Here is a 26,229-nt window from a genome sequence, read left to right as displayed (position 1 = left end):
GCAGATTCAGAATTCCGGAGCTGCTCAGTGGCAGTGCTTCATGAGTCAACACACCAATGGCTACCATGGTCCTGTTCACATTGGTTGCCAACATGCGTCCTGGGTGATCTAATCACAAGTGGACACATATGTCCTGAGTGGGCACCTGTCATCAGATCTCAGCTACCTGCTCTTTATGTAGATGAACATGTAGTCTATGTCACAGTCTGTTATCAGCTGAGCCACAATACAACATCAGCAGGTCTAGTAATATTTCTGTAAAATCCCGATTTGAATCATTTAGAATCACCATCATTACAGCATTATTCACACAATAACAGATTCATCTGAGTCTCATTTATTGCAGAATAATTTACAAACATGTCAGTAAGCTCAGTTCTGTAACAGGCGTGATATGAGAGATGTAAAAATAATTTGACAGAGCTCAGTATCAGAGCACCTCTGACTTCTGTAAGATTTGAACTCCCTAAATTCCAACAGCTCACCATCAGCTGTTTAAGTGGGTGTACAGGCAACGTACTGTTGGAAGCTGAGATTCTTGTGGTTTGATTGATGCAAAGCACGACTTTTTGGACAGTACAGCAGTCCGATTCCACTTACTTTGAAAGAGAACTGTAGAGCTTTTATTCTGAAGGGCCCCACAGGATGTGCAGGGCATCTCAGTGACAGACTTCTGCTTCTGGAGCTGTAGAAATTGGTTGTGTTGTTGATGATGGCAACTCTGTGTCTGATGACATTAGAATGTCATAGTTATTTCAAATAGTTGAGATGACTCCTCTACTTGTCCCCAACATTGTGTCAAGTGTTCTGGAAGGAAACTCATTGGGAAGTTTCAAATGACAGACATACTATTGCTGGTACTGCCATCTACTGGCAAACAGGAGGATAGTATAAAACAGACCAGCAGTTTACTTTTATTGTTCACAAGAGAATCTCCAGTTATCATGATTATTATGAAATGATAGTTACAATAATAAGCAAAAACATTCTGCCACACGTCTCGTTTAAAGCTGAATTAAAAAAGATATTCTGATGCAAACCGTTATTGTTATTCACAATTTCATATTGGCAATTAAAGCTGCAGTCTGCAGGATTTGTTGTTAACATACGTAAAGTCCTACTTTTTGGCATTTTAAGAGTTTACATGATCTATCAGAACGCTTGAAGTTGAAAACGGTGACCTCCGTAGTCGCAAAATGCAAGAAATGCTTATTTTTTAACCGAAAAATAAAAAGTTATTCAACTTCCTGTCCCTCCCCATCAAAACACATGAGAACTCGTGCACGTAGACGTGCACGCCAGATGCGCCTACACGACTCCTCATTCATCAACTCACCTGTCATTTGCGATCATGGAAGACACAGTAAGTAGACTACCCCGTAATGAAGTTCAATAGTCTAGATAAATAAGCGTGGGGACGAGCCTACCTTGTATCGCGCGTGCACAATCGGTGATTGACAGGCAGCAGAGCCCAGCTCATAACCTGATTGGTTACCTTTTACCGGTCCGGTCTGCAATTTTGTAAACAAACCTGCTGGCTTTGGAGGGACCTAGCGGGACATATAGGGGACCTAGAGAACTCTTTTTTTTTTTGTATTGGGGTATTTAATGTACTACTTTCAGAATCCCCGGACAGTTCCCGGCATTATGCTTGAAAAAGAGTTGCAGACTGCAGCTTTAACTGTGATATATATTCTGTATTGCAACCAATGCCACAGAGCTGGTCAACATGTCAGGTCTGTACATGTTATCCAACAGATCCATATTTCTCCCAAATATGTTCAAACAGAAAACAAATGTTATTTCCACAGTGATAATGAAAGGCTTTTACAAGAAAATCTTTACTTTAGGTACACACTGGGCCTCATGTATGAACATTTTCGTATTTTTATTCTAAATTTCTCTTACTTTGTTGGTACGAAGGTCTCGTACGCCACGTCAGATTCATCAAACGCTCTTAACTTGGGAAAAAGTGTGTAAACGACCTGCGTAAATGATGAATGCCACCCGTGCGTATTTAAGTGCACGTGCACGAGGATAGTAAATTTGCATACTCCACGCCCACATTTATACCATATAAGGCTGTGCTTCCTGTCTCCTGTGCCAGGAAGTGTTCAATTCAATTTCAATTCATTTTTATTTATATAGCGCCAAATACAACAAATGTCATCTCAAGGCACTTAGATAGTAAGTCCAATTCAAGCCAATTGGAATTCAATTAATTAATAATAATCATAATTCATAAAATAATCCAATTCGTTCATATAGAGCCAATTCAAAAACAATTTCCTAGCTAAGAAAACCAACAGATTGCACTGAAAACTTTTTTCTTTTCGGTCCAATCTCCCGGCCTGAGCGTGCCTGAGGCGACTGTGGAGAGAAACGACTCCCTTTGAACAGGAAGAAACCTCTGGCAGAACCAGACCCAGGAAGGGTGGCCATCCGCCTCGACCAGCTGGGGTTTGAGAAGACAGAAAGGGGGGGGGCTGCCGCGACGGCGGCACTGTAACACCATTCAAAGGATATCTGTTGGAACAGGGAAACACGAGTTAATGACCATAATAATATCACATATACATAAAGAGAGTAAAGTGAGGAAAGGTGTGACAGATGAGGCCCCCCAGCAGGCTGGGCCTATAGCAGCTTAACTATGGGATGTTTCAGGATCACCTGAGCCATCCCTAACTATAAGCTTTATCAAAAAGGAAAGTTTTAAGCCTGGTCTTAAAAGTGGAAAGGGTGTCTGCTTCCCGGACATTTACTGGCAGCTTATTCCACAAGAGAGGGGCCTGATAACTGAAGGCTCTGCCTCCCATTCTACTTTTAGAAACTCTGGGAACCTCAAGTAAACCTGCAGTTTGGGAACGAAGTGCTCTGTTAGGAAAATATCTTACAATGAGATCTTTAAGATATGATGGAGCTCGGTCATTAAGAGCTTTATATGTGAGGAGAAGAATCTTAAATTCTATTCTGAATTTAACAGGGAGCCAATGAAGAGAAGCTAAAACTGGAGAAATATGATCTCTGCTGTTAGTTCTCGTCAAAACTCTGGCTGCAGCATTTTGGATCAGCTGGAGGCTTTTCAAAGAATATGTGGGACAGCCCAATAATAAAGAATTACAGCAGTCCAATCCTGAAGTAACAAATGCATGGAGCAGTTTTTCTGCATCACTCTGAGACAAGATGTTCCTGATTTTAACAATATTACGAAGGTGAAAGAAGGCAGTCCTAGAAACCTGTTTTATATGTGAGTCAAATGATAAGTTCTGGTCAAAAATAACTCCAAGGTTCCTCACTGTAGAACTAGAAGCCAAGGAAATACCATCTAGAGTAACTATATAGCTAGACAATTTCTCCCTGAAACGCTCAGGTCCAAAGATAACGACTTCAGTTTGTCTGAATTTAGAAGCAGACAGTTCTGAGTCATCCAGGTCTTTATGTCTTTAAGACATGCTTGTAGTCTGACCAACCTATTGGGTTCATCTGGTTTTATAGATAAGTACAGCTGAGTATCATCAGCATAGCAATGGAAATTTATGCCATGCTGTCTAATAATGTTACCTAATGGAAGCATGTATAAAGTAAAAAGAATCGGTCCAAGCACAGAACCCTGGGGAACTCCATGACTTACTCTGATGTGTGAGGAAGATTCTTCATTTAAAAGAACAAACTGAAATCTATCAGATAAATATGATTTAAACCAGCCTAATGCAGTTCCTTTAATCCCAATAACATGTTCAAGTCTGTGTAATAAGATACTGTGATCGACCGTATCAAATGCAGCACTGAGATCCAACAGGACAAGCACAGACACAAGTCCGCTATCAGAGGCTAAGAGGAGATCATTGGTAACTTTCAGCAGTGCAGTTTCTGTGCTATGATGCACTCTGAATCCTGACTGAAACTCTTCAAACAGATTATTTCTGTGTAAATGATCACAAAGCTGAGCTGCAACTATTTTTTCAAGAACTTTAGACATAAAAGGGAGATTGGATATAGGTCTATAATGAGCCAACACTTCTGAATCAAGAGTAGGTTTTTTAAGTAAAGGTTTAATTACAGCAACCTTAAAAGTCTGAGGTACATATCCTGCCAACAAAGACAGATTGATCAAATCCAATATGGAAGTGTCAATTAATGGGAAAACCTCCTTGAACAGTCTGGTTGGGATTGGGTCTAAAACACAAGTTGATGGTTTAGAAGAGACTATTGCTGTTGTTAGTTCAGAGAGATCAACTGGGCAGAAGCCGTCTGAATACAAATCAGGTTCTAAAGATACTTCTAAAGCTGCTGTACTTGATGATACATCACTGATAATAGTGGGAAGGACTCCATCAATCTTCTCTCTGATAGAAACAATTTTATTAATAAAGAAGCTCATGAAATCATCACTGCTGAGAGTTAAAGGAATAACTGGCTCAGCAGAGCTCGGACTCTTAGTCAGACTGGCTACAGTGCTGAAGAGAAACCTGGGATTGTTCTTATTCTCTTCTATCAATGATAAATAATAAGCAGTTCTAGCTTTACGAAGGGCTTTCTTATACATTGTTAAACTATCTTTCCAGACTAACTGAGACTCTTCTAAATTAGAGGAACGCCACTGTCTCTCCAGCTTTCTTGCAGTCTGCTTGCAGTGTTGAGTGCTGAGTCATGAGAATGGCATCAAGGAACATAAAGAACAACTTTAGGGGCTCTGAGACTGAAGTTCTGCTTTCAGAGATCCAGAAAGGAAGATATGTAATTTTTAGCAGAGTCAGCAGCGGAATTACGGGACCTGCTAAAGCCAAGAAATGGGAAGTTATTACGAGTGCTGTTAATTCCGTGTCACCTGTAGTTCATAATGTCACCGAAAAAAAAAAAAAAAAGGTTTAATATGAAAATAGCTTTAAAAAAAAAAAACATCTCGCCATGGCCAGGCGCTCGATGACTGCAGCTAAAGCCGTGCAATCAGTTGTTGCCTCATCATGATGGCTCTTTGATGGGGTGGTCCATGAGGGGGGTCTCCTGGCACCACACCTTCTGGTCTGCCTGGGCTGGTTCAGGTGGAGACCCTCATTCATGGCAATATTGTGCAAATCTGGCATGCCTTCTCTGGGCTATTTGCCCCCCGCTGTATGGAGACACACCCACCTGGCCTTCAGCTCACGGGTGCTCTGATGCGTATATGTGTGCAGTCTATTACTCCGGTTATGTTTGGCAGTCCAGCCACGGCATGAAAGTCCCTCTTAATCTGTACTTGTTGGACAGCGGTGTATGGGAATCTGATGCACCATGGGTGATAAACTGATGAGAGCTTTGATGACCAAGGGGGGGCGCACGACTCACAGAGGACTGCGACACCCCCGATCTGTCTCCAATCTCCCTCTGAAAGGTTCCAGTGGCCAAAAATCCAAGAGTGGTGAGGACCTGGGCGTGTGGTGGAACTGGGTTTGATCGGCGTGTTTCTCTCTGGAGTCGTGGCTCCAGCAAGCTGCATATTTGCAGCAGCACAGTGCTTGGCAATCTAATCGCTTCCCATTGACCTTGTTATATACAGAGTCAAATTAACCTTCAATTAGTGCATAATTTAAGTCAAACAGAATAATGTCAGCATCATTATGGGGTATAATGTATATATTTATTTCTGTTTGCTTTAAAGTAATTAAATATACAATCCATTAGTCAAGCAAACTTGATTGGAAAAACAGCGGACTGTTTTAGGAAACTCCTACGACAGCTCTGGATCACTGTAAATTCTGTTCGTTCCTGAAAGAAAACGGAAAATAAGAAAAGATTTTTTTTCTTAAACCACTCGTATGCACGATTTAAGACCAAATCTGTGCGTACTAACGGTTGTTGCACGAGGCCCATTGATCCTATTTTAAGACTGAAAGGTTATAGGAAACTAATCATAATGTTAAAGTTATTCTAATTTTATAAGCAGCAAAAAGCAGCAAACCTTCAGTGGTAGTATGGGCAAGTTCACTGACAGGACAGCAAACCTTCTGAATAGGTCTTGTTTTAGTAAGCTTATGAATTATATGCCAACCCCCCTTGAGACATGGCATAGAGTATAGTCACAAAGTCAACAAACAGACCCATAAATATATGTAAGATGAGGCAGAAAGAGAGCTTAAAAAGACCTTCAGTAAAGACTTAAAACACTGAGTGTAAAACTGAAGGAAGTAGATGAGAAACAGATGAGAAATACTCTCTTAAGCTACTGATAAATTGTAATCCACCAGAAACGGAACCCTTATTGCGTTATAGGACCTTTGTACTCATTTAAACCCTTTTCAGACTTAAACTAAACACCATTAATGGCTCCATCAATCAATAACAAATTTATAGCGTCCTTTATTTATAAGTTCAGTCCTTAATAGGTCAACAAGCATGCTTCATAGAGTTAACCTTAAGAGATAACCTAGAGTGGTGGAAGGGAACAGTCAGAGAGCAGAAGCTGCAGCTGCAACTCAAACACATTTAACCACTTTTTTCATTTAGAATAAAACATCTCGATACTCTGCTGCAAGTGATCACAGTAAAAACCTTTAGGAACATTTAGATATTCATTTATTGACGATTTACATGATTTGACATTTCTCTGAGTTAGTTAGTTAATTAGTTAGTTAAAGTGTAGGAGAAAGAGGTATGGTTGAATTCTTCAGAAATCATTAGGAATGGATTGGAATGTTGTTTTTGTAGCTTGGCACCAATTTAACTATGGATGTCACACACTGTATGAGCAGGTAACACAGGTGAACTCTGTCAGTAGACAACAGAAACTCACAGCTAACAGTTCAACATCTGGGGTGCAGAAACACTCCTTCTCAGGGACATGTCCAGGATTACACCATCTGTTCATGAGCATTACAATCCCTTTTTTTTACTGTTACCTCCCTGTCTGTCCATATTGTCTTAAAGTTGTGTAAAAAGGTATTAGACTTATTCCTGCAGCCATATCTCAGTGACATTTCCAAATATTCCTGCTGTGTGTTTGTCAGAGCTCCAAGCTCATATATGTGATCTTCCAGTGATCTGACATTCCCCATGACTATCAAGGGAGTAAGTGGTTTAAATTTCCTCTGTTTCCTCTATTTAGATCCTGCTCTGCATCCTTGATATATGCACAAATTCGGGACCTTATTCCAAGCATTGTCATGGTTACACATCACAACAGATGTAAAGAAGAAAATAATTTTTTTAAAAATGAAGAAATTCCAACTCGCTTTTTCACAGAGAAAAAGCGAATTTGAAGAAATATCAAGATGATACAAAGAAAGACATGATATGTCCAGAGCTACTGCAACAGACTGCCACTAGTGTGGCACCACTCTAGCCTGGGAATTCCCATGCTGCTTTGCGCTCGATTTCATTCTCACTGCAAAGTCAGCCTGGAAACCACCGCCCTTATTTTTGCCAGAGTTTGGGAACCAATCACAGAACGGGGGGGGGGGGCAGCAAGACGATGACGACGTCCATGCGCTACACCGAAGCTTGTAGAGTGTTAATCCAACATGACAGCGGACATAACGTTACCGTTCGATGCAGCCTTAGAAAGTGTTTCGGAGTAGATTCACCCTAGGGTCATTTGAACCGTGACATCCAGCCAAGTAGCCCACCCGAAGTTTTTCCGATCTTGGCTGAACATCAGTTGAGTTACTGAGTTATCCCGAATAGCTTAGTACAAGCGCTGACGGACCCTGGCAGCATCTCCAAAATTACCACACTAAAATCAAATGCCATGACACCAAACTTCTACAGTAGTACAAATATGGTCTGTACTCACAAAACGATGCATTTGGAAGTTTGTACATAGTCCAGGAGTTTATTATTATCATCAACACAAGCCTGATAGCTTCTCTGCTGCTAAAGCTTCGTTGACATCACTTCAGGGAGCTGGGAGCTTCAAAGTAAGATGAGGGTTGATCTGCTACTGTAGACAACAAAGCAAGGCTGCTCAATTTCTCCATTATCAAAATAAATTCACAACTCTACAACATAAAAATTCATAAAAATTCATGTAGAATATAGCATATTGGCCTACTTTGTTGTTAATTTAAGTAGCTTAGAGCGCAAGTTTACTTTTATTTTACTGTTTTTTCTTCTTCCTCGTCGAATTTCTGTCGTCATCTGGTATAAGTGATACAATTGGCTATGAATCGCGCGCAAAGCAGCATGGGAAGAACCTGACGCCATTTGATAGACATTCGTAGCGCCCAATAAACGGCTCTAGGCATTCGTAAACCACGCCTCAAATACGAGAAAATGCACACCTAGTTCCCAGACCACCATCTCATCGAGATTGTGGACGCGTCAGCCAGCCTAGCACCACTCCAGAACACTGATCATATTTTAAATCAAGCCCCCTCTATTGTGTTTGTCCATTAATGTAATATATGTAAAGTGTCTTTGAGTATTTAGAAAAGCGCTTTTTAAAAAAAATATTTTTTTAAATTATTATTATTAATGTTGATGTGTTAAATAATTAACATGAGAGTCTTGATTATGTAACACTTAGTTTCACTCCATCACAAAGCAAGTCTTCATCCACTCTGACTTCTGTCTTTTCCACAGCAGTGCAAAGCAAAAGGTCCAGCAGCGCCAACACAACCAGGAGCAGCTCACTTTCTTCCACATATCTTTTAGACTGACCCTCAGTGGCAACAAAATGCTATCACGAGTAGACACAAGCAAATTGTAGGTGGGCCACTCTTCTGAGCCTGCACCAGCTCACAGGATAGCTTTGGTTTTTGAGTACTCTGAATACTCTGTGAGACCAAAGAGACAGCGTTTTCTCCAAACCCCAAGATGATGACAGCCAGCTTGGCAATGCTTTATTACATTAACCAACCCACTGCTCATATTTAGAAACAGTTGGAAAAAAAACAAGAATGTCAGTGGTTACATGACAATAATTTCTCTATGATTCAGCACATCCTAATCCAGATATTTGATTGCAACATTACTGTGTTTGAGCAGTAAAGGCTGAGTTATACTTCTTTTAACTGCCCTTCCGCTTGCGTCTTGCGCTTGTGTTAATGGCTCGAGACGTTTATGCTTCATTTAGCTTTGCCGGCGCTTGCGTGTGCTGCGTGGTGATTCACCGCCACGTTGGAGGTGGAGTAGCGGGTTTTTTCAATGACAAGCCTTAGACTATATATATATATATATATATATATATATATAGCCTTAGACTATATATATATATATATATATTATGTCTATGGGATTCATGCTTCTTCTTCTTCTTCTTCGCTTTCTACCTTGGCGTTTGAAAACAGCGGTCTTTTATTAGGGGATGAAACCGGAAGATGAACACGCCGCCGGATGTGATGTAGATAGTGGCTACTCGATAGCTCTGCTCACGTCTTGCGTCTTGCGTGAAGTTTAGAAAATTGAGGTGACACACGCAAGCACGCAAGGGGGGGCTTGCAACCACGCAAGGGCTTGCGTTGCGTCTTGCGTTACCGACTATAAACCAGGCTTAAGAGCCCATTGTTGTCTGCCCTCAGCACCATCACTCTGCACTCTCCATTAAAGAAAAGCCTCACCAATGGCTGACCTGTTGGCCTAAGATGGCTTTGCATTTAGAAAAGACTTTAAAGTGTTATCCTTTGCCTTAGTAGCAAGTTCTATTTCATCCCTACTGACTGCCAGAGGCGGTGCTGGAAGCACTGAATGTCCCTTCGCGCATGCGCCGTTCGAGTAGTAATACCAACAGAGTCACACCTGTGACATGTCGGGTGATCAATCAGAGGCTATATAGCCTGATGTCATCCGACACTCTGTTCCTTTTTCTTCTCGGGTGCGGTTCGCTTACAAAGCATCAACCTTTCTTGGTCATTTCACCGTCGTTTGACGCCCCATTTGCCTGATGGCTGGAGCAGCGATATTTCGTCCTCCTAGGGGCTGCGACGAGTTGATCCTTGACCGATCTTCTGTGTGCTGGGGATGGTCGCGTTTGCGCCCCCCCCTCACGACTCACAGCTTCAGGTTGGTGGTATGATACGCACACTTCAGCTTGGCTACTTAAGGTTAGCCTCTCCGGCTGTTGTTGCACTTTGATTTGTAACGGTAGCGCCTTAAGCCTGATTTTTACTCGGCGCAACCTCGCTTTGACCCATTCTTACTAGGTGGTCGCAAATGGCGCAAACGGTCACGTGACCCAAAATTCCGCCACGCCCCCCGTCGCAAGCTAAAAAATCCTCGCGCGTCGCAAGGGCGCGCACACAACTTTTTTTCTGACTTCGCGCGAGCTCAACCGGAAACAGCTGACCAAGAGAAAGGAAACATGAACACTACAGAGACCGCGGTGACTGAGAGGATGCGCCTCTACAAACATCTGTACGACACGTCTATGAAGTTACACTGGGACAACGTTGTCCCAAAGGACAACGTTTGACAAAGTTCGTCTTGTTGCAAAGGACGAACATCCCACCTTCTCTTCTGTTTTTGCCGCAGCCGCTTAGCTCTGAGATACATATACAGTTCTACACCCAGAGTAAATTCATTCCGCATCCGCATCAGATGTGCCAGCCTCTGCTGACGTGACACCACAGGTGGCATTGTGTATGCTTTCTTCGTATGCTTTTCTTCGTCCGGTTCTTCAGCTTGTTTCCTCAACAGTGACGCCTGCTGGTCTGGAGAGAACTGCAAATGTGACGCATACTCGGCGCAAACTGCGCTTATGAGCTGAAGGAACTGTGAAGGGGCTGGCGCTTTCGATGACGTCATTAATGGTTCTCGAGCCAGAACAGTTGCGCGGTTGCGCCGAGTAAGAATCAGGCTTTAACCTACCGTTTTTTCAGTTGAAACAGCTGATTGTTTAGTTCTGAACGGAGCTGCCTGTGGTAGCATCTGAGTTCTGTTTGCTGTAATCGGCGATGGTGGTGTTTCGCCCCCCCCCCTCCCGATATTTAACAGCCGATTGTTTAGTTCTGACCTGAGCTATCTGCGGTAGCATCTGAGCTTTGTTTGCTGTAATCGGCGACAGTGGCGTTTCGCCCCCCCTCTCCCGATATTAAACAGCTGATCGTTTAGCTCTGGACTGAGCTACCGGCTTTAGCTGAGCTATCTGCGGTAGCATCTGAGCTTTGTTTGCTTTGTCTGCTTTAATCGGTTGCGGTGGCGTCTCGCCCCCTCTCTCCCGATATTAAACAGCTGATTGTTTAGCTCTGAACTGAGCTAACTGCGGTAGCATCTGAACTTTGTTTGTTTTGTCTGCTTAATCGGTTGCGGTGGCGTCTCGCCCCCTCTCTCCCGATACTAAACAGCTGCTTATTGGTTCTGAACTGAGCTACCTGTTGTAGTTCCTCAGTTTTCTTTATTGGTGACGGTTGCATCTCGCCCCCTCTCCCGATACTAAACAGCTGATTTGGTTCTGAACTGAGCTACCGTTGTAGCTTCTCAGTTTGATTTCTTTATTGGTGACGGTTGCATCTCGCCCCCTCTCTCCCGATACTAAATAGCTGCTTATTGGTTCTGAACTGAGCTACCGTTGTAGCTTCTCAGTTTGATTTCTTTATTGGTGACGGTTGCATCTCGCCCCCTCTCTCCCGATACTAAATAGCTGCTTATTGGTTCTGAACTGAGCTACCGTTGTAGCTTCTCAGTTTGATTTCTTTATTGGTGACGGTTGCATCTCGCCCCCTCTCCCTATATTACACAGCTGATTATTTGGTTCTGAACTGAGCTACCTCTTGTAGCTTCTCAGTTTGATTTCTTATTTGGTGACGGTGGCGTCTCGCCCCCTCTCCCAATTTTAGCCAAAGGCTTATCCAGTTAGACTGGGGTACCTGTGGTGGCATCTAAGTTTGATTGCTTTAATTGGTGACGGCTGCGTTTTCGCCCCCTCTCCCGATTTTAGCTAATATCTCATTATTTTGTGCTGAGCTTTAATTGGTGAAGGCAGCGTCTTGCCCCCTCTCCCAATTTTAGCCAGCCGCTTATTCTGTCTCAGATTGAGCTACCTGTGGTAGCATCTGAGTTTGATTGCTTTAATTGGTGACGGCTGCGTTTTCGCCCCCTCTCCCGATTTTAGCTAATATCTCACTATTTTGCGCTGAGCTTTAATTGGTGACGGCTGCGTTTTCGCCCCCTCTCCCGATTTTAGCTAATATCTCATTATTTTGTGCTGAGCTTTAATTGGTGAAGGCAGCGTCTCGCCCCCTCTCCAAATTTTAGCCGGCCGCTTATTGTGTCTCAGATTGAGCTACCTGTGGTAGCACCTAAGTTTGATTGCTTTAAAGCTGCAGTCTGCAGGATTTGTTGTTGTCATACGTAAAGTCCTAATTTTTGGCATTTTAAGAGTTTACATGATCTATCAGAACGCTTGAAGTTGAAAACGGTGACCTCCGTAGTCGCAAAATGCAAGAAATGCTTATTTTTTAACCGAAAAATAAAAAGTTATTCAACTTCCTGTCCCGCCCCATCAAAACACATGAGAACTCGTGCACGTCTACGTGCACGTCTACGTGCACGCCCGATGCGCGTACACGACTCCTCATTCATCAACTCACCTGTCATTTGCGATCATGGAAGACACAGTAAGTAGACTACCCCGTAATGAAGTTCAATAGTCTAGATAAATAAGCGTGGGGACGAGCCTACCTTGTATCGCGCGTGCACAATCGGTGATTGACAGGCAGCAGAGCCCAGCTCGTAACCTGATTGGTTACCTTTTACCGGTCCGGTCTACAATTTTGTAAACAAACCTGCTGGCTTTGGAGGGACCTAGTGGGACATATAGGGGACCTAGAGAACTCTTTTTTTTTTTTGTATTGGGGTATTTAATGTACTACTTTCAGAATCCCCGGACAGTTCCAGGCATTATGCTTGAAAAAGAGTTGCAGACTGCAGCTTTAATTGGTGACGGCTGCGTTTTCGCCCCCTCTCCTGATTTTAGCTAATATCTCACTATTTTGCGCTGAGCTTTAATTGGTGACGGCTGCGTTTTCGCCCCCTCTCCCCGTTCTAGCCAGCCGCTTACTCAGTTTTGGTTGCTTTAACTGGTGAAGGCAACGTTTTCGCCCCCTCTCCCAGTTTTAGCTAGCCGCCTATTCGGTTTTGACTGCCCTGATTGGTGACGGCTGCGTTTTCGCCCCCTCTCCCAGTCTTGGAGTTTGGATTGTCGTCCGGTGTTCTGGACGTGGCTGCCGGTGTCAGCTCCCCCGTTCTTTCGGCCTGCGGTTGGACTCGGGTCAGTTTCGAACATGGATGGCTCCCACTGTTGTGTGGATTGTGGGACCGTGCTTCAGGCAGATGATGGCCACGATCTGTGCCCTGCCTGCCTTGACGTGATCACCTGGTGGGGACCCTATCAGAGAATTCCTGCATGAACTGTGGTTACATGCCCCGTGCTGTGTGGGTGACTCGGCTGGCCCGATTGCGCCCCGAGGTTGGCAATGACCTTCCACCTTCTGGGAAGGTGACCCTCCCTAGGCGCTCGAAGCGCCGGAATGAGGCCACAGCCTCTGTGGCTCCTCCTAAGAAGAGTCGAGCCAAGTCTGATCAGGGCCTTTCCACGAGAGTTGAGCGTTTGTCTGCAGAACTGACAGAAGTGAAATCCCTTCTTCAGGCACGCCAGCTGGATCCTTCGCTGGTTGGATCCTCTTCTCCACCCATGCCAGAGTTGGCTTCGGAGGTGGACGTGTCGTCTTTGGCTGCCTCTGCCCCTCACTTTAAGAGTGAGGAAGGGGCGCAGTCGTGAGAGACTGACTCACTCTCTTCGTCTCATAGTGCAGCTGGTGGGTTTAGTGGCAGCTCTATGCGGGACGTCATGCATATGGCATTGAGGCAGCTGCAGTTGGACGTCCCGCAGGTGGAAGAGTCCGCTCCTGGAAGTGCCTTTTTCAGGCGCAGACGGGCCCCTTCTGTCTCTGAGTTACGCGCTTGTTGGCGGAACTAGAGCCTTTCACGCCCCTCCACAGATGGTCGCGTGTCGGCGGCTTTACATGAGTCGGTTAAGACAGGCTTGGATCTTATGCCTGCGGTTGTACCTGAGGTGGCCACACTATGGTGTCACCAGATGAGGCTCTGCATCGTGATGTGCCACAAACTATGGCCGCCGCCCCATCAAGGGCCATGGGGACGGACGATGAGCCACCAGGCCAATCGTCGAATTTTTTTCCAATCAGCAGCTCAGTATTGGGCTGCTCATGCTGGGGATCCATGGGTGGTTCCCACCCTTACCTCGGGTTACCGGCTACAATCCCAACGGCGGCCTCGCACGTCACGCCGGGTCAGGGTGACCATAATCACCGACCCGGTGTAAGCTCAAGCACTGGACCAGGAGCTTTCTGCCCTCCTGGCCAAGGATGCAATAGAGACAATTGATCCTCTGCAGCAACCCAGAGGCTACTATTTTGGGTCCTAGGGGGACTGAATCGATATCTAAAGGTGCTGCCTTTTCACAGGCTCACGACGGCAGAGGTTCTTCAAACTGTTACGAGGGACAAATGGTTTCCCTCAACAGACCTGACGGACGAGTACCTCTTGCGGCAGAGCATCGCCGTTTTTCTCCGATGCCCCGTTTGGCCTCTCTCTCTCTCCCCGAGGGTGTTCACTCGGAGTGTAAAAGCAGACCTTTCCCCTCTGCGGAATGAAGGCTCTTCCATACCTCGACGATTGGCTTCTGCACCTTCTCGTAATACGAGTCATCTGCTTGGTCATGTGTCCCAGTTGGGCCTCCAGGCCACCTTGGAGACGAGCTGCCTGACCCCATCTCAGACAACCAATTTTCTTGGGGTGTCTCCGGATTCACCTTCCATGAGGGCTTACCCATCTGCTCAAGGGTGAACGATATACTCCGGTGGGTCAGTCGATTCAGGCTGGGCCGGCAGTTTCCGTACGTCGCCTCCCTGCGGCTACTGGGCAACTGGCGCCGGTCGCTCAGGTTGTGCCCTTAGGTCTGCTGTCACTGCGCCCTAACACATAAATGTACTGGAGCTGCGTGCTGTGCATCTGGCTCTCGGACACCTTTTGCCCACCTGAAGGGGAATTATGTTCTGATTCGGTCAGACAACGCCTCTGCGGTCTACCACCTCAACCATCGAGGTGGCACCAGGTCAGCGCGGCTTCTGGAAGTGTCCAGAGATCTCCTGGAATGGGCCTCTCCTCGCCTGTCCACCCTGCAGGCAGTGTTCTTACCAGGGCGGCACAAGCACGTCGCAGACTCTCTTTCCCGCCAGGCGACTGCTCCGGGAAGAGTGGTCCCTTCACAGCGACTTAGTGCTCAGGATCTGGGACCTCTTCGCCACAGAGGAATCGACTCGATGTCCTCGATGGTATTCCCTTAAGGGGGCTTCAGGTGCATTGGCTCATCCCTGGCCAAGGGTCCTCCTGTATGCTTTTCCACCCCTGTCTCTGATTGGCCTACACAGGTGGCGGCTGTTTTCCCAGTGGTGTTCTGCCCGCAATGGTGATCCACTCACCTGTGCAGTGCCCACTATCCTAGAGTTTCTCCAGTCTCTTCTTGATAGGGGCCGCTCTCCTTCAACACTTAAGGTGTAGGTAGCGGCGACATCATCTACTCATGCTGGCTTTGAGGGCTGTACCATGGGGAGCCCTATTCCAGTTTCTCTTTTCTTGCGTGGTGTGCGTAGGTTGCACCCGCCGATGGTTCCGCGGGCACCAGTTTTGGATCTGCCCTTGGTTCTTAAAGCTCTGTACCACTCTCCATTCGAGCCTTTGGCACAGGCAGACCTCAGGTGGCTCTCATGTCAGACTGCCTTTTTGTCGGCTGCTGTCTTCTCTAAGAGAGTCAGCGAGCTACATGCTCTTTCTGTCAGCCCCTCCTGTTTCAGATGGGGTACTGATGGCTCTGGTGTTATCTTGTGGCCAAACACTGCACTCCTGCCTAAAGTGTTATCTCGTTCTCATTGCAACCGGCCATTGAGATTGGCACGATTTCAGCCTGTGTCAGAGGGAACGGCCGATGGGTCTCAGTCGTTGTGCCCAGTGAGGGCACTGGAGGCATACATTGCAGCCACTGCTGCTATACAACGCTCAGATCAACTGTTCTTGTGTTACGGAGGCCCTGGGTTGGGTTGTCCTCCTTCCAAGCAACGCCTCTCCCATTGGATCGTGGGCGTCATCTGCCACGCCTACGCTGCGGGACGCTGCTCCCCACTCGTTGGCGTGAAGGCGCACTCTACCAGGAGTGTCTCCGCTTCCTGGGCAGCCTTGAGAGGGGTCTGATGGAAGCAATATGTGCGGTGGCATCATGGGCTTCCCCGAGCACGTTCACCCGATTTTACGGGGTTAATGTGGCCTCCCCTCATCCTCTGGATCAGGTTCGGCGGCGAGGGTCCTCTGAGCCTTCTCAATGAGGTATTTGCTCTGGATTCCTCGTGACGCCGCTGGTATTAGTCATTCAGTGCTTTCAGCACCGCCTCTGGCGGTCAGCAGGGATGAAATAGAACGAAAGTTACGTATGTAACTACGGTTCTATGAATCCCGGATGACCGCCAGAGCTTCTCTGTCACTCAGAATCCTTGCATTCCGTGAGAAGATTCTGTAGGAGCAGAGTGTCGGATGACATCAGGCTATATAGCCTCTGATTGATCACCCGACATGTCACAGGTGTGACTCTGTTGGTATTACTACTCGAACGGCGCATGCACAAAGGGACATTCAGTGCTTTCAGCACCGCCTCTGGCGGTCATCCGGGATTCATAGAACCGTAGTTACATACGTAACTTTCGTTTCTTTGATATTTTTTTATTTTTCTAGAAGTTTGTTTCATCAGAATTACTTTATTAATCCCTTGTGGGAAATTCCTTTTTTGCAGTGAAGAAAAAAAAAAGATTAAGTCAGGATGAATAAGAATAAGATAAGGAAAATCTCCGTATATACAAAAATACAATAAACAATAAACAGTATTTACAATGCTGCTCAGTACCTAATTATTCTTATTATTGCACATGACCGGGTTATTGCACATGGTGAAGTAATGAAATAAATAAATAATAAATAGTGAGATGTATAACTGTCAGACACTGGAATTCTACAGTTTGATGGCCACAGGCAGGAATGACTTCCTGTGGCGCTCTGTGGTGCAGCGTGGGGCAATAAGTCTCTGGCTGAAGGTGCTTCTGTGGTGCAGCGTGGGGCAATAAGTCTCTGGCTGAAGGTGCTTCTGTGGCTGACCAACACATCGTGAAGAGGATGTGCAGGATTGTCCAGCATGGATTTGATCCTGGACAGCATCCTTCCGTCTGACACTGCTGTCAGAGAGTCCAGCTCCTCTCCGACAACGTGGCTGGCTTTGCGGATGAGTTTCCTCAGTCTGTTGGCGTCCTTCACCTTCAGTCTGCTGCCCCAGCATGCAACAGCGTAGAGGATGGCACTGGCCACCACAGACTCATAGAACATCCGCAGCATTGTCCAACAGATGTTGAAGGACCTCAGCCGCCTCAGAAAATAGAGACGGCTCTGGCCCTTCCTGTAGAGGGCGTTTGTGTTTTTAGTCCAGTCCAGTTTATGGTCCAAGTGCACCCCTAGGTATTTATAGTCCTCCACCATGTCCACGTTGACCCCACAGATGGAGACAGGGGTCACTGGGGCCTTACTCCTTCTCAAGTCCACCACCAGTTCCTTGGTCTTTGCCACGTTGAGCTGCAGATGGTTCTGCTCACACCAAGTGACAAAGTTGTCCACCACACCCCTGTACTCCGTCTCATCACCATTGCTGATGCATCCAACTACTGCAGAGTCGTCAGAAAGCTTCTGAAGGTGGCAGCTTTCTGTGCAGTAGCTGAAGTCTGTGGTGTACAGGGTGAAGAGGAAGGGAGAGAGGACGGTCCCCTGCGGGGCCCCGGTGCTGCAGATCACCTTGTCTGACCCGCAGTGCTGCAGGCGCACGTACTGTGGTCTGCCAGTCAGGTAATCCACAGTCCAGGACACAATGGGGGCATCCACCTGCATCGCCGTCAGTTTCTCACCCAGCAGAGCCGGCCTGATGGTGTTGAATGCACCGGAGAAATCAACGAACGTGACTCTCACAGTGCTCGCCGGCTTGTCCAGGTGAGCGTAGACACGGTTGAGCAGGTGGATGATGGCGTCCTCAACTCCTAGTCGGGGCTGGTATGCGAACTGGAGGGGGTCCAGAAGTGGTCTGACCATGGGCCGGAGCTGTTCCAGGATGAGTCTCTCCAGGGTCTTCATGATGTGTGACGTCAATGCCACGGGTCTGTAGTCCTTATGGCCACTGGGGCGCGGCGTCTTCGGCACAGGAACGATGCACAACGTTTTCCACATCATGGGGCCCCTGTGAAGACTCAGGCTCAGGCTGAAGATGTTGTGGAGTACTCCACATAGCTGGGGGGCACAGGCTTTGAGCACCCGGGGGCTCACACCATCCGGGCCTGGAGACTTGCCTGAGTGGAGTCTGCTCAGCTGTCTCCTGACATGATCAGGGGGGAAGGTCAGTGGAGAGGTGACAGGAGGGGGAGGGGTGGAGGTGTTATGCCGGAGAGTGCAGTCAGCCTGGGAGCCGGGGGAGGAGGTGTGAGGGGGGCCATCACAGGAAGATGAGGGGCTGTGGGACGGGGGAGGGAGAGAGTGAGGGGTGGGTGCTGGCTGCAGGTGAGCTAGGTTCACAGAGTCTGTTGAAAAACAGATTCATCTGGTTGGCCATGTCCACACTGCCTTCCACTCCTCTGTTGCTGGATGGTCTGAAGCCAGTGATGGTCCTCATTCCACTCCAGACCTCTCTCATGTTGTTCTTCCTCCTGTACTTATCCTTCTAATCTTCACTCTCAGCTCCCTCTGGATCGTTCGCACCTCCTCCTTGTTGCGAGCTCTGAAAGCCGCCTTCTTCTTCTTCTTCTTCTTCTTCTTCTTCTTCTTCTTCTTCTTCTTCTTCTTCTTCTTCTTCTTCTTCTTCTTCTTCTTCTTCTTCTTCTTCTTCTTCTTCTTCTTCTTCTTCTTCTTCTTCTTCTTCTTCTTCTTCTTCTTCTTCTTCTCCTCCTCCTCCTCCTCCTCCTCCTCTGCCGTCCTCCTAACTGCTCCAGTGTACACTGCTGGCAACTTTTCCCTTCCAACTACCTTGCTGGGTGATGTCGACCACATCACTACTAATGTGAACGCAGACATTACATGAAAAAATAAGACATACTGTAAAATAAAAAAGACTCCCGTACGATTGACAGGCTTAAGCCCAATTCGCACGGGATAAGTATTACCTATGGATCACTGGTAATTCGCAACTACCCCCGCACCTCTGTAATTTTTTGTGGCGCATTCGGACGGGACAAGCAAAAGTCTGTAATTTACTGAAATCACAGATATGAGCGGATATTCCGTAATTGTCGTAACTTCCTGTTTTGCCCCGTTGTACCTGGTTGTAGACATAGGTTCAACACACAGGTGTGCGTTCAGACGGGACTTACATTACCACAGGACGTCTGTGTTTCGCCGAAATACAGTAGGTAATTCGCGGCGGAATTATTACCCCACAAATCACGGACATGGCGCATTCGCACAGGACTAAGAACTCAGACATTCTCCGCAATTATTCCGAATTACGGGGGGTCCATAGGTAATACTTATCCCGTGCGAATTGGGCTTTAGACAGCAATATGTGAACTTGAATTCCTGTTGCTGTGATGTAAAAAGTTTTCATTTAAAATACAAAAGGTACACTCTCTGGCTTCCAATAATTCCATCAATAGAAAGGAAGAATTTTAGTTGTCACACAAATACCCCCCCCCCCCCCCCCCCCCCCCCCTCACACACACAGATCTCAGTCTCAACTATCTCTCTGATTGTCTCCCAGGATGTGTTCTTGATATGCTTCTCCCTGGTCAGTCCGGCCTCCTTTGAGAACGTCCGAGCTAAGGTCAGTACACTGACTGACCACCCATCACCTCCCTTTGTCCCCATCCATGCCGAGTCTGACCACAAGGAAGCACATCTATAGCTTCACCTGGCTTATGACACAGCTGCCACAACTGCTCAGTCCTCGGCTTAGAATGGTCTGGATTCGAACTGACTCCCTCAGAGGGTGGGGTACAGAAAGACATTGTAAACCGAGGCCTGGAGGTGTGCAGACGCTCTGCAGAGGGAGTGTGAGGGCCAGCTGTGGTTTGGTCTGCTGAGCAACATGAGATGCTTTCATATGAAATCACATTTTCCAGAAGGTCATGCCTCCCTCTGCAAAGTCTGTATTTTTCTGGTCTGAAGGGGATTCTCATTATATGATGTGACAAATTATGACTGGAGATTTCTTTGTCTTAGTGCTTTGTGCGTAAAAAAACTGTACTTCCACTGAGACTAATCTATTCAAAACATGTATGTTCAATGTCTTGATGGATTGGCCTACAATGCTCTGCCTTTGCATCCAACTAACTGTTCTATTTCTCCTCTCCCACTGACTTTGTTCTTTGTATATCCACATGCGCACTTGTGTGCATGCTTGTGGTGCCTTAGTGGTACCCTGAGGTGAGACACCACTGCCCAAACACACCCATCATTCTTGTGGGAACCAAGCTGGATCTACGAGATGACAAGGACACCATAGAGAGGCTGCGGGACAAGAAGCTCTCCCCCATCACCTATCCCCAGGGTCTGGCTATGGCAAGAGAGATCGGTGAGACTGCGTACACCTGTATGGAAACTGTTTTCTGTAATAGCATTTGACATCATTTATTTTACTAAAAATAATTAGTAGTGTGGTTTTATAGTTTTGCAATAAGTGACAAAGAAGTGAGGTCTCACAAATCACTTAACAGAATCTGCTGGAATCAGAAACCAACTATTATTGCAGACATTTTAAGAAAGTTTGCCAGAAATGTGAACATTAGCTTGAATAATAAACAGGCCCAAGCAAATAGAGAAAAATGCAAGTATTGTGCTTTTTGCGTTATTTACTACAATTCCTATAGTGTCAGTGACCATTGATGTAAAGAGACTAATTGATTATTTTTGGTTTAGATGGCAAAGGTATGTTGCATGAGATCAGTACATGTATAGTAAGGCTTAGCTTAAAGACTGGAAGCTGGAGGAAAAGTCTGGCCTTTTCCAAAATACACCTCTGAAGCTTTGTCATTTAAAGCATCTGTAGAGATTTGGCCATTTTTTTTGCTTTTTGGCTCTCCTTACAGTTGTGGGATGTAACACCACTGTCATAAAAACAAAATTCCAACAGAGCTCTGCAAATTCACAGCTGTACATGTGTTGTTAGGCTGTTAAGGGTGACAAAAAACACCAGTAAAGGCCACCAAATATGTCAAGAGACAAGGTTGGCCATGAACAGACAAAACAAAGCATGAAATGTTTGCCCATAAAAATTATGAACAGAATAGGTGACATAGGGCAGCCCTGACGGAGTCCAACCCTCACAGGAAACATGTCCGACTCATACAGAGACCAAAACAGCCCCTATCAAGGAGACTCCATACTCCTGCAGCACCCCCCACAGGACTCCCTGAGGGACACGGTCGAACGCCTTCTCCAAGTCCAGAAAACACATGTAGACCGGTTGGGCGAACTCCCATGCTCCCTCCAGGATCCTGCGGAGGGTATAGAGCTGGTCCACTGTTCCACGGCCAGGACGAAAACCACACTGCACCTCCTGAATCCAAGATTCGACTATCCGGCGGATCCTCCTCTCCAGTACCCCCGAAAAGACCTTACCAGGGAGGCTGAGGAGTGTGATCCCCCTATAGTTGGAACACACCCTCTGGTCCCCTTTTTTTAAAGAGGGGGACCACCACCCCGATCTGCCAGTCCAGAGGCACTGCCCCCGATGTCCACGCGATGCTGCAGAGGCGTGTCAACCAAGCCCCACAACATCCAGAGCCTTGAGGAACTCGGGACGGACCTCATCCACTCCCGGGCCCCGGGAGTTTTTTGACCACCTCGGCAACCTCAGCCCCAGTATTCTGCTGACTTCCTGTAGTACTGAGCCTGTCCGCTCCTGAGTCAGCTACCATGTTAAAGTCCCGTCCTATGATGAGTGTGTTATCTGAGTGATCAGAGAGGGAAGTGGAAAAAATCAAGGGTCATCAACATGAGCCGTATATATATTAGCAAACAAATCAAATCAAACTTTATTTATAAAGCACTTTTCATACATTAAAATGTAGCACAAAGTCCTATACATGTTTAAAAGCATGTATATATCTGGAGTTGGAACAGGCTGAGTACACATGAGGAAACTGTGCTGTGGTCAGCTGCAGTCTTTGATAAAAAACAATGTCTGCTTGTAGATCCTTCAATCTATTGGAGATTTTTAATCTCTTCTCATGGACCCAGCTCCATGCACATTCCATGAAATAAACCTTAGCGTGGACATGCTCAGACTAATGAGGTGAATGTTGGATGCTTGCTAAAGGAAAAGTGCACGCGTGTGCACATATGCGTCAGTGCATGAGTGGCATTATTTTGGATTAATATATATAATATCTGCAGCTGTGCCTGTGACGTAGCCGGCAACAACACTGACACAAAATAAGCTAAATTTATCAACCATCCATTTTCTATAACTGCTTAATCCAATTCAGGGTCACAGGGGGCCTGGAGCCTATCCCAGCTGCCGTTCTGCAAGGGGTGGGGTACACCCTGGACAGGTCAGCAGTCCATCACAGGGCAACACGAGACAAACAACCAGAGTTACAGTTATCAATTAACCTGACATGCATATTTTTCAGTGGTGGGAGGAAGCCGGAGCACCCAGAGCGAACCTACACATACATGGGGAGAACATGCCAACTCCACACAGAAAGGCCTCAGCTGGGATTTGAACCTTGCTGTGAGGCAATGATGCTAACCGCCACACTACCGTGCAGTCCCCCATTACAATTTCTTCATAAATTTCAATGCAAAGGGAAACATGAGACATGCAGAGCATGGAATTCTAATGAAACTAGCAAAACCCCCTTCAAGTTGATGGTGAAGAAAACTCTGCCAGAAGTGCAGAAAAGACTAAATAATGTGGTAGGACTGATGAAGATGGAATGGTCAGCAGTACATCACAGGGACACAGAGAGACAAATGAAACAAACAACCATCCACGCTTACTCTTACTCTGAGGGTCAATATAGAATCACCAGTTTACCTAACATGCTTGTTTTTGGATGGTGGGAGGAACCCAAAGTGAACTCCACACAGAAAGGCTCCAGCCGGGATTCAAACCAGGAACCCTCTTCCTGCAGTGTAACAGTGTTAGCCACCACACCACTGTGCAGCCCAGAAACAAATATACTTTAATTATGTTGAATGTTTCAGGACAACACCAAACTAAAAACACTACCTCCTGTTCTCAGGGGCTGTGAAGTACCTGGAGTGCTCGGCGTTGACCCAGCGAGGCCTGAAGACGGTATTTGATGAGGCCATCCGAGCCGTGCTCTGCCCTCCACCTGTGAAGAAGAGGGGGAAGAGATGCACCATGTTCTGAAGAGGAAACACTGTTCTAACACTACATCACCATGAACAACAACAACCACTTCTTCTCTGAGAGGCTGAGAGGGAAAACTAATGAGAGAAAGTGTGCAATTCTGAGATTGCTTTCTTTGTATTGATGTTTTTTCAAAACTATATTGGTACCTCCACCAATGTTTAATCAGATTTTTTTTCAATATTTTTATTACCATTGCTAAATATGGTCATAGGTTCTCCGTGAACTCAGTGTGGCAAGTTCACTTAATGGTTAGCTAGTGGTTGTTGGTTGATTGATTATGATTTGCACTGACTGTCCAACTACTTTGTACTCATAGAATCAGATCATGTTGCCAAAATTGTTGCAAAGGTTTCTAGAATTGGTCTTTGTACTGCAACATCTCTTCTTTTTTTAGCCATGCTTGCTTGAATTAATGCAATGGTGACTTGATAAAAACTGCTAATATGCCTTCAGATTTTTGAAGTTACCCTCAGCTTCTAATCTAAGATCAGAAAACTACTGCCTGCTTTTAAAGTATTGTAGCTATAGCCATAATTTCTTAGTTGTAATAGCATTTGCTCAATGAGGTAATCATTAGGCTGTTTGGTCAAGTCATAATTTCAGAGTCAGATGATCTACTAGTATTTTTTAGGTTCACTCAGAGGTAGCAAGTTGATGCTTTTTCTTTGATTATGATTGGCATTTAAACACTTCAAATGCAAACTAACTTGGTAAACCTTGAGGGCTAAATAGATTAGTCCCATTAGTAAATTCATTTGACATCCACAAATTAATTTAACATGGCTTTATTGCCTTATCTTTGGGGGATTTTGTTAAAGAGAGTACCCTAAAAGTTTCTGGTTGGAAGACTTTTTTGAAATTGAAGTTTTGTTGCATATTGCCAAACCACTGTATTTAACGTGTATGATAACACAGCAAATCTGGGGTCTGCATTTGTTGTTCCATATAAACACTGGAGAAAGTTACAACAGCAGGGGTTACATCAAACCAAGCATCAGCTTTTGTGCTCAACCTTACGAGTAACACTAGCCATGACTAACTAGAATGGTTGTCTGTCTGTTTGTATTTCTTACAGTTAAGAGTTACAACAGTATTGTTCATACCTGCAGGACTGATAAAGACTGGTGATTCTTTTCCCATGAGGATTATATGAGGGAGGAGCAGTAGACTTCTAACTCTACTGATGGGTTACTTATCCCCAATTCTACAAATATTTTCAATGGGAAGACTCAGTTTTGACTTCTTAGTTGTACTGTGATAAAAAGATCTTCAGCCCCAGCTTGTCCACCAGAAGAGCTTGCTTAATAAATGCTATATGTGGCTGAAAACTGCCATTTACAAGGTTTAATAATACATTTCAAGCTCACCTTGTGCATTATATTTTTACTTTTAGTACTTTTAAGTCTGTGCTATCCTTTTATAAAGAAAACAAATCTGTCTCTTGAATAAACTTGTGGTCTTACTTGCAGCAAGCACCTGATCTTAGTCAAGTGTCTATGGGCAACTTCATTTAATTGTGGACAAGACAAGCATGCCAAACACTGGGGCTGTACAACGTTGCTGCCCGAGTTCTGCCTCTGGAGGGGGAGAAGATTGCATGGGTCTTAAAATGTTCTGTCTTAATTTATCCTGCTGTTTAGATGTAATATCTGCTCCTCTGTATGAGGATGTGTGTGTGTCACAGGCGTGTATATAAAAGCTGGTGTTTGTGTGTGAAAAGGCACATGTCAGTAGCAGTGAGGCGGTTTGGCGTGGCGATAAAAGACAGTATTGTTTTAATACAGGTTTTTTAGTGTCCAGTTTTTGGTACTATTTCATATTGTAGTAATACACAGGAGTTTTCCACAATATATGGACATTAAGAAAGAAAAAATGGATTAGTGACATCTCATTGTGATTTAAAGAATAATCCTCAGAAAATAAATAGGTTATAAATATCTAAATGTACCTGAATATTTAATAGTTAAAATTAAAACAATTCACACTGAGGGGATTATAGTTGCTAACAGTGTAAAATAAAGGGGCTAATCTCTGTGGAGTTTGTCACTGTGGCAAATAATGCAGATTGCAAATTGATGACATTTCTGTATAGTTGCAGACCTACAGTGTGACGATCTCTCTTGTGTGGTAACACTCATGCTGTCCTTGGTTGGCACAGCTATGTGGTTGAATTATGTCTTGTGATCCTGCCTCGCTAAGGTGTTGAAAAGTAGCTGGGAAACACAACAAAAAAAAAAAAACTACTATTATTGCATGGAAGTTATCTGATCATTTGACCCACTGTAATTCTTAGGAGAGGTTGTATGACGAAATGCATTGGCCATGTATGTATGTAATGTAAGATGACTCGTATACTTGCTCCGGTTTTGTCATTTTATTACTTTACTTGTCTGTGTGGTGAAAAATTAAATTTTTTGTATACTAAACACATATACATATGTAAGGTACCCTGTTTTCTGTCATGATTCCCTCCTCTGCTGCTTTCTGCCTTACTCGTGTTTTTAGAAAATACACATCAATACAATCTGTGAGTTTTTCCAGTAATATCTTCCATAATGTTGTCTCCAAGCTTTGAAGAAACAAAAATTATAGTGGGCTCAGAATTAGTGTATGGCCTAAAGCAATATCAAGGTTAATAAAACATAAGAAATCAGTAAAAGTTCAAGTTCCACATTGTAAACTCCATCTGTGTCTATAAAGAGAAGTGAGCTGTGGATCAGGAGAAGAGATGTGTCACACTATCTTTGGGCCAGATACTGAACCCCAAGTTGTTCCTGATGTGTTTATCAATTTGTAAATAAGTGTTGGATCTATAGACTGGGAGGATCGATGTGAGTGGATGTCCG

General features: G+C 45.2%; 1 protein-coding gene across 2 annotated transcripts in view; it reads left to right on the top strand.

Moving 5' to 3' along the window:
* Positions 1-25,830, top strand: part of rac3b (Rac family small GTPase 3b) — a 31,157-nt gene extending 5,327 nt beyond the window's left edge. The window contains exons 4-6 of one of the 2 annotated variants that reach the window (XM_075457969.1): positions 19,760-19,822; positions 20,413-20,572; positions 23,250-25,830. In XM_075457969.1, the coding sequence (XP_075314084.1) occupies positions 19,760-19,822; positions 20,413-20,572; positions 23,250-23,380 (354 nt within the window). In that variant the 3' untranslated portion in view covers positions 23,381-25,830. The remainder of the gene's footprint in view (positions 1-19,759; positions 19,823-20,412; positions 20,573-23,249) is intronic. The other variant, XM_075457970.1, reaches the window with a different exon arrangement.
* Positions 25,831-26,229: the final 399 nt, after the last annotated feature.

Source organism: Odontesthes bonariensis, chromosome 23, assembly GCF_027942865.1.
Source record: "Odontesthes bonariensis isolate fOdoBon6 chromosome 23, fOdoBon6.hap1, whole genome shotgun sequence".
Taxonomy (NCBI): domain Eukaryota; kingdom Metazoa; phylum Chordata; class Actinopteri; order Atheriniformes; family Atherinopsidae; genus Odontesthes; species Odontesthes bonariensis.
This window is presented reverse-complemented; position numbering and strand designations above follow the sequence as displayed.